We start from the raw sequence: 9522 nt of genomic DNA, 5'->3' as shown, positions 1-9522 counted from the left end.
ACTGCTGTAGGAGACGACTGGCAGCTTGCATGTGCACCATTTTGTTCACCTCTGTCAAAGTGCATGGTACCCACTGTGCATTCACCTTGTGATAGTGCAGGTGGTATTTCACGATGTCTTCTATACTACCAACACTGATGGACAGCATTGCTCCAAGTTCCTTGATAGTGATGCGCCTCTACTCATGAATAAGCGGGTCTGCACGATCAGTGTTTGGCTCGGTGATGGATGTTCGCGGCCAACGATCATGCAGTTCATTCTCCACACATTCTCTGCCCTCTCTGAAGCACTTACACCACTCAAACACACAGGTCCGTTAAATGATATGAACTCCGTCCCAAGTGCAAACAATATATTATATGTCCTTGATCTTGCTCTCCTTTACACTACATGTTTCGGCCTCAAACGGCCATCATCAGGTGTATACAGTCACGTTGCTGTTACACTGCACTTAGTTTAAAATTTAACATTTAAAAACACATTGTTCCTTTCATTGTTATTATCAACATCTACTTCGTTGATATCTGTCTGGTTTATAGATTATTTTTGTTACACACATTAGCACTTATAAAATCTTCAGTTCTAATTTTAAAATCCTTTAAAATTTAGAGAAAAATTTGAGTGGGAAGTTGAGTGAAATAAAAACATTCTTATCAGGCTGTTTGGGTTTATGTGAGTCTCTTCATGGAGACAATTATTGCATTAATTTATGCTTTTTAAATTTGCCCTTGAAAGCCTGCAGGGAGAGTGGAGGTAAAGCTTAACATATTCATAATCGCAGTTGTGGATGGAGGTCAGTGGTCAGCAGTCAGCTTCACACACCAGCCACTTTATCCCTGGGGAAAGAGCCCCCCCCAGTAACCATTGGATAATAGGTGGGTGGATCTCAGTGATGGTCTGGATATGGTGGCAAAGATAAAATTCCCTGCTTCTACCAGGAATCAAACTGTGATCATCCAGTCCATAGTCACTTTACTTACTAAACTATTTCTGCTCCTTATCCACGTCATCCAGACCAGCTCTGGGGTGCACCCAACCTCCTATCCAGTGGGTACCGGGAGTTCTTTCCCTGGGGGTAAAATGGTTGGGGTGTGAAGCTGACTGATCACCTCTGACTAGTGCTGAGGTCAACAATATGTGGATCTGTACATCCACTCCCCCATACGTCTTCATGGCTTAGTGCTTAATTAGTTAAGCACAGGGCAACTTTACCTTTACTTGCACTAATTTTATGTAGTATTGTTGGTAGTTATGTGGATTGTGGGGAATGTAAAAAGAAACCTAAATGCAGTGCTTATAATTTTACTGCATCTGGGGGGGGGGGATTACATGTACAACTTCAATTCATTGGTTAGTACACTAAGCCATAGTTTGTCAAACCTCATGCCAAAGGTTGCATTGTAAACTTTGAACAGCATTTGCAAGAAAACCCTTTGTGCTCAAGGTAGGATGAAGTCTTGAACACATACACCTATTAGTGTCAGAAATTACTATTTTGATTAAGACTTTGTTTGTGTTTACTGTATTTGCATGTATTGAGAATGGTATCCGTATGGTGCAGTGTGGAGGAACACTTGAACATCTTTGATGGAAAATGTTTGTTGTATATACTTTTGTGCTCTAAATATATTCCAATCATCTGTGTCTTTACTGTCAATCAGTTTTCATACATGACTGTACAGTTATATATGCATTGGTTCCCATTTTCATTATCATGTATGTATTGTACATTTTGGATCTGTAATTTAGTTTGCTGTTAATGAGATAATGCTTTGACTTAGTTTGCCGGAGTTTGACAGTGGTGGAGTATTAGTTGTTCATCTTTTTGCTAGTCCTCAGTTTTTGTGTTTTCCTAGTGTTTATGTGTGTTTCTGACTGTATATGTTATGCTCCAACCTATTGTATTCTAATTTTGATTTTTAGAACCATTTAGAGCAAATTTCTGTAGAAGTTTGATTTTCAGGTTGTATTGTATATGTGTAATGAAACTTTGAATACCTGTTATGTCCTAGATTTTGACTCTTACAGAGAGAAGAAATATTCTTTTGTATCCATCTGTTAACCATTGTTATGATCATTAATTTTGTTTTCCTCATCAGACCAAGACAAACCCTTTCATGAAATACACATTCAGAGGAGAACATAAAATGAATGTGTAAGATTCATATCATGTGTGTTGATTTCTGTGTGTGTCCACACATTTTATCTCAAGCCAGGTTTTAATGAATTTTGGTGCAGTAAGTTTAAGTTAAAAGTTCTTAAGTCAGCTTCATTTTGGTCCCACATCAATCCACTGTGCCTCTGTATAAAGATCAAATCATATCAATATAAAATTTCTCAAGTACTGCTTGTCTTACAGGAAGTATTACATGACATGAATAAATAAGTATATCAGTAAAATGTGTGGGTTTAATTTGAAGCAGTTCTTGATGTAGCATATGATTAGTGAAGAATAAGAAAAAAGATAATGTATTCCCTTTTTTCAGTACCATTTCTGATATGTGTATCCTTGGTTATGTCTGCTGGCAGTAGGTTTCTACCTAAAAATGTCAATATCAGTAAGAGATGTAACATCACAAAGAATTTATTTGAAAAGCATGCAAATACCAAAGTTTACTGTATATTTTCATTCTTGTATCATACATTGATTTCAGTTATGTGTGATCATAAATGCCTTAACAATATGCATATATCTGCCAGGGCCAAATGTATATTGCCAGTTTACGTTCAAAAGGGGGATGGCACCATGATGACATAGAGTCTGTCTTATCATAGTGTATTGTGACTGTACAGTAATGTTGAGTGTGTAAAATTCAGTTTGGAACTAATGTTCATGTTGATTAGCAGTTTGTGTATTCAGCAAAACCTATGGCATGTGGAATTCAGTAGTGCAGTGACTTGCCTTTTATGAATGCTGTCTGATAAGTTGTGGCAAATGAGAACCCACTGATTGGTCACTTAATGAAGGGAGCATGCACCATCGTGTTGGCAGGGCCAACGCCGTGGGATCGGTAGTTTGCTGGCAACAGTGGCAAGTGCAGCTCAGGCTCGCAGTCTGAAGCGGGTTGGCTCAGCAAACAATCTGGCCCCACCCACCATGGCTAACTCTAGTCACCTGTCTCGTAGCCTCCCTCCCTCCCCGCAGCATTCACCAGCAGGCAGTCGTAAGGTAATGATTGAAAGTGTGAAAACCCCTTACACCATTACAAAGACACTGCCTGGACTTACTGACTCACTTCCTACTTCGGGCTGTGATAATGTCATAGTCTGTCTTGATCTTTCAGTAATCAGTGTTGCATTGTGGTCTGTCTGTAGCCAGTCCATAACGCATTGCTTTTGTAAGCAGTGGTGGTGGTAAAAGACAAAGTAGTGGGAATAGCAAATAGCATGTATCACTAGTGTAATGTTACAAATATTTATTGTTATAAACTTGTTGATGTTGCTTCAATTCTTGGGTATTTACACCATGTTGCCGATGTTTTGGAGGTACATGTTGCCTCCATCTTCAGGGTTGATTTATGTAGGGTGGGTGACAGCATTGGGTGGGGTGCTGGTGTCCTGTCTCGGGCCACTAGGGACTATCTTATCTAATGTAAATTGAATGTTACTCTTATATGCCCTCAGGAGGAATTTAGAATGTCTGTGACTAATTTAAGCAAAATTATTCAAATATAAAGTGTTCCCCTTGATCTCTTGTGTTATATATTTGTACAGGGTCTGCCCAAATCATGGGGATTTTATATTATTGTATTTCATAAAGTATTCATGAAAAACCATTTATTTTTTCATCAGATTGAAGATTTAGGTTTAGAATTTTCGTGATAAACATGTGGACAGTCCAACACCATTCTCTTATTCTTGAGTGTGCCTTCATTGCAGCTCAAAGAATATTGGTACTATCAAGAAATTCTCTTTAATGTGACATCTTCTGAACATATCATCAATAGCTATTTTGTGTAGGTGGAACAGAAAGTGACACTCAGCACTCTTGTTTAGTTGTGACAGCTTAGAAACAAAGGCGACTTTCATTGCTCAGTATCAGTTTGGCCTATATCTTCCGTGACAATTTCCTGTAGTTTCCTTCAAAATGATTTATGAGTTCCAAATCTTTCTGCTGGATGCTCTATAGTGTTAATTACTGACAGTGTGATTAAATAAAGCATAAGTAAATAAAAATAAGGGTTTCTGTATGAATAACAGTGCAAGAATTTGTAGTATTATTCTAAGAAAACTGAGCAGTAACCTTTCTTGATTTCTGTGGGCACTGTTGGGGCCTGTGCTCTCATTGTTTCTTCTGTTCTCCCAGGCCATGCTTAGTGATTTATCACTTACTGTTTCATTTTCCAAGTATCTTAAATACACGTCTGGGACATGTTCAGACAAGAAACATGAACATTGGGATCTCAATGTCCTTTTGTAGGACCTGAAAGAACATGTGGAATTTGAGTGCCGATTGCCAAGAAGGATGTCCGGGACTCGACAAAACAGAGACCATGAAAAGTACTGGGAGCCCTTAACAGGACTAAAAACATGCAGAGGGGTATTTACAAGGGCCCTCTGCTAGAATAACTAAGGAACTAATAAAACTAAATAGAAACCATTTATGGTGGGTGATGGGGGGCACACAGCGTAGTTGGTTGAAACACTATGCTACAAGCCAGAAGGTCGTGGATTCGATTCCCAATGAGGTCATTGGATTTTTCAGTTGACCTAATCCTTTCAGCCGAACTATGGCCCTGGGATCACCTCAACCTCTAATTGAAATGAGTACCAGGAATCTTTCTGGGGGTAACGGGTGGCTGGCGCATTAGGCTAACAACCTCACCACCATCTGTGAGCCGATTGTCTAGAAAATGTGGGAGGCTTGACACCTTACAGCCCTATGGGCCTTCACTGTCTGTTACAGGGATAGCTTTACCTTACCTTACCTTACCTTACCTTACCTGTGGTGGGTGACAGGACTGCTTACAGGATACAGTGCCTGGAAAAGATGAATCAACCTATGTGATTGTGAGGATATAGCTTGCTTAAGATTTTGTCAGCTGGGACACTACGTCATGGAATCAGGCAGCTATCAAGACACCCCTTGAAGTAAGATACTATGCTCTGTTTGAAGTGTAGGATTGTTGAAGGGTTAAACAGAGGGCGATGCTCAATAGATCACAATGGTTGTGGTGCAAGAGCCAGTCAAGGCTATCCCCATATTCGCTCATTCATTTGACTTGAACATGATGTTCTCAATGACATGCCTTTTAAGCTGCAGTGATGACACACTTATTTCTGAAGAAAAGTTTGACAGTAAGAAGATGCTGGTTAGGATAAGCAGTAATGATCTTGACTTGTTTTCTGTGCCCCATTTGAGTCTTGGCTTGGACGCTGGTTATCCTGACACAGTTTGCATGATTTTTGTTGTTTGCTCCAAGCAAATGGTGGGATAGTACCTTTATTAAGCCATGACTGCTTCCTTTCAGATCCTTTCAGTTCATTTGTCATCCTGTTATTGGATGGCCTATATAGGCCACCTACTCACAACGTTGTAAAATAACACCCCCGAGAAAAGGAGGGTGTGAACGATATGAGAAAAGGATTGAACCTTCTCAGAATCATGTTTAGTAGATGTCATCATTATTAGCAGTGTTAGTAATGTAAAATGTCATAATTAATAGACTCAGATCTGAAGATGCATGATGTATTTAACCTTTGTCCACATCAAACTGATTGAACTTGTAAGGCTTGTCCTTGTAGGTCACCTGCAATGCAGGTTGGTTGGTAGATAAAGCATCTGATTTGTGTATATGTAAAGAGGTTGGACAGCCATGCAGAATGCTTTATTTTAAACATTGTTTGCTTTCTTTTTTTTTTCTTTTCTTTTTTTATAGAGGGAACATGTCTATCTCTTACGTTTTCATTTTTATGTTGCTTCTGCAGCTTGTCCTCAAGTCCACTTTCTTCCTAGACCTTCCTATAACCCTTCTGTCTTTTAATTTAAATCACATTAATTTTGTAGTCTTCTATTCTCAGAATGTGTCACTACACACTTTTCCCTGAATTGTTTCTTTTTATAATTGCTATTTGGTAATACACATGAAGGAAATGCAAAATGTATATAGAATTTTAGTTGTGAAAGCTGAAGAAAGAGACTTCTTTTGAGACCTAGATGTAGGCAGGAAGGGTATACTAAAATGTATCTTACGAGTAAATAGGTTATGTGAGTGTGGACTGAATTCATCTCCTGAAAAAATGGACCTGTGGTTGGTTCTTGCAAACAGTTGTGAACCTTTGGGTTACATAAAAGATGGAGAAGTTTCTTTAATCAGCTGGGCAACTCTTGCCTGTCAAGTTAACTATGATAATTCTTTTGTAGTGAAATAGCCTATCAGTTCTTTCATAACCTATATATTGGGTCGGCATTAGGAAATTGAAATATGTAACTCATTCTTGCAACAGGCTTTTATTCTTATGGAATAGTGCTTGAATTCCAAGTATCCTTATTTTGTAGCTTGTTTAAGTGTGTAGTATCCCTCTGTTATAGGCATCCCTAATTGGAAATCCATTCCAGTTTCCACACTCATTGCTAGACAGTGATGCCGGAGATGATGTGTCAGCAGCACTGGACCACTTGCTGCAGCATCCCAATGATGATGATCTCATGTCTATCGCAAAGACAACTGGCAAGGAACTGTACTCCAGTCTCTCACCCCCACAACGCAAAGACAAGATAAACAAAATGGTAAGCAAAAACAACTTTTTGCTCCCTGTTGTCAGTATTTGGGGAGGTGATTTCCATCAGCAATACTGTTCTACTTCACAGTCTGTTAAGTTACACATGTAACAGGGAGTACAGAGAAAATTGTATAGTGACGAGTTTCATAATTCACCAAATATTATTAGAGCAATTAATGGAAGAACCATCAAATGGGCTGGGTATGTAGTATGGATGAGTGATGAGAAGTGTATTGAAAAATTGATTGAATTGAAGAAGTTGATTGCAAAGTCTAAAGGGATCAAACCATTTGGAAGCTGTAGGCATAGGTGAAAGGATAATATTCAGATGAACATTAAAGAAGTGTGGTGTAAGGATGTGAAATGGATTAATTTGGCTCCATGTAGGATCCAGTGGCAGGCTTGTGTGATCATGGAAATGAACCTTTGGGTTCCATAAAGTTTGTGAGTTTCTTAAATTAGCTGAGCAACTGTTAATTTCTCGAGAAGGGTTCTCCTCCCTGGAAGTAGTCAGTTAACTGTGTACAGAACAGTATAATTACTCTCTTCATATGCACATTATAGTGAGTCTAACTTTAGAGCATGGGGTTCAGTCAGACTCACCAGGACAAGAATTATGCCAGACCCATGATTTGATGCATAGACAGGAATGTAAGCTTATGGAGCCAAGTACAATATTATTCTGTTTCCATATGTCAGGAATAAGCTAATTCATGATTAATCTGGGACTGTGGACTCTGATGCATGTTGCAAGATCTGAAGTTGACAATCACATGTGAATTGTTTGGGTCATTAAAATTTTTTCATTGGCAGCACTTAATTGAGTTAGAATCACACATGAAAGCATTAAGCATTTAGTGATGGAATTAAATGACAAAGGATTAAGTGTGAGAGACCAAGCATACATTTGCCAGTAATTTCAAATGGTCTTCAGTATATTGGTATTAAATTTGGATTGAAAGGACTATCAGTAAGACTTATATTGGTATATAATATATTGTAGTTGTTAAAAGCTATTATATATAAGGACCATTTTGGTCATCTTCAGATAGTGCATGACGTGGAAAACCTTATTACTGATTTGTCATATTTCCTTGTAGGTCACTATACTGAGGTTGATCCATGTCATTTTCATTTACTATGTATCATACAGGTGCCGAGGTTAAGAAAATGTGGGTCTATATGTCCAGTCCCCCATACACCTTCATGGCATAGTGGTTAATTAGTCAAGCACAGGGACAACTTTACCTTTAACGTACAGTAATGAATTATACAGTCAACTCTTGATTATCCGGGATAATGGTGGGGATGGAAATCACGATTAATCGAAAACCCGGTTAAGACAAATTTTATTAAAAGTAGTACTGTAATACTGTACCTTCATAATATTATAGGCCTACCTGTATTTAAATTTATTCAACCTCATTTTTATGTCATCTCATGGCCTATTTAATACTTTTTTTACATTCCACTGAAGTATGAATTAGTTATTTCAATCACAGTCTTCAACAACATCCAACACTTTTTACGAATATTCACACTTAACACTTAAAAAAATTTAGTATTGTCGTTTACTTTTTCGCGGCATTTTCCTTTTTCTGTTGAATACTTAACACAACACGCTTCCTTTTACGCCGTGACATTTTGCTAACACATTTGAAGATCGATACAAAGAAACTAACTGGGGTGATGTATCTGGCCTTGAAACTTTCCACAAATCCTTGCATTCTTTCACCCCTACCCTAGAACATTGTGTTAGCATAACGGGACAAAAGAATGCAGAGCTCGGTTCACACTAGTGCAAAAATAGTGTTGCAACTCACCATGTGAAACAAAAGTGAATGAATATTAAACAACATATAAGCCTCAAAAAAGCCTCAGTAGTCCCGGTTAAGCCGCAAACCGGTTAATCTGCCCCCGGATAATCGAGAGTTGACTGTACTTGCGAGAAATGCTAAGATTAATTTTAACTTTATTACATACTGATGTTCTGGGAGGGTTTTGTCATTGTGAACTGGCAATGTTTAACTAAATGAATCAATGTGTTGCATATAGACCGAAGAATGTAAAATGTTGAACAGTACAACATTAAAGAGAGCTGGGATAGTTCAGTCAGTATAGTGCTGGGCTACAGGCTGGACAGCCAGTGAACTGGAGTTTGAGTCCAGGAAGGAACAAGAGAGTTTCTCTTGTGCGCAGCATCCAGAGTGTTTCTGGAGTCTTGTTAGCCCCCTTTCCAGTGGGTACTGGGGGGGGGGGATATAGTAAGCAGGTCTGGAATCTGATATCTTACTTCCATCTAGCTCCAAAGCTTAGAATATGTGGCACTCTACCGCCACCCCACCATGTATCTTCATGGTATTTTTTTTTTCTGTGGCGCTACAGCCCCAATTTGGGCCTAGGCCTACCTCAATGAAACTCTCCGTTTCACTTCGGTTTACTAGATCTTACACATTCGGTAGGACTCCTTGGGCGAGTGATCAGCTCGTCGCAAGGCCTCTACCTGTAGACAAACACAGAAAAACGCACAAACATCCATGCCCTGAGTGGGATTTGAACCCACGATCCCGGCTTCCGAGCGAGCGAAGACAGTGCATGCCTTAGACCGCTTGGCTACCGTGACCGGCTATCTTCATGGTATGGTGCCTCATTAATTAGGCACAGGGACAGCTTGCAAGTTTAAACTGTAATTCAATGTGGGTTTTTACATAGGTAAATGAGGGGTTTTGTTTGAACTTGGTTGTGGATATGTCATCATCTGAATTAATATTAGGTACCTATTGTAATTAGAACACAGGT

The 9522-nt window shown here is 39.0% G+C and overlaps 1 protein-coding gene across 3 annotated transcripts in view; it reads left to right on the top strand.

Moving 5' to 3' along the window:
- The window catches only part of LOC111874600 (PDZ domain-containing protein 8), a 51044-nt gene that overhangs the window by 31113 nt on the left and 10409 nt on the right, over positions 1-9522 (top strand). For 2 of the 3 annotated variants that reach the window (XR_004514123.1, XM_023870227.2), the window contains exons 13-14: positions 2993-3169; positions 6533-6730. Coding sequence is in view for 2 of the 3 variants with exons in the window: in XM_023870227.2 (XP_023725995.1) it covers positions 2993-3169; positions 6533-6730 (375 nt within the window). In the remaining variant the exon portion in view is untranslated. The remainder of the gene's footprint in view (positions 1-2992; positions 3170-6532; positions 6731-9522) is intronic. The other variant, XM_023870230.2, reaches the window with a different exon arrangement.

The sequence above is a fragment of the Cryptotermes secundus genome, unplaced genomic scaffold (assembly GCF_002891405.2).
Source record: "Cryptotermes secundus unplaced genomic scaffold, Csec_1.0 scaffold1598, whole genome shotgun sequence".
Classification (NCBI taxonomy): Eukaryota; Metazoa; Arthropoda; class Insecta; order Blattodea; family Kalotermitidae; genus Cryptotermes; species Cryptotermes secundus.
This window is presented reverse-complemented; position numbering and strand designations above follow the sequence as displayed.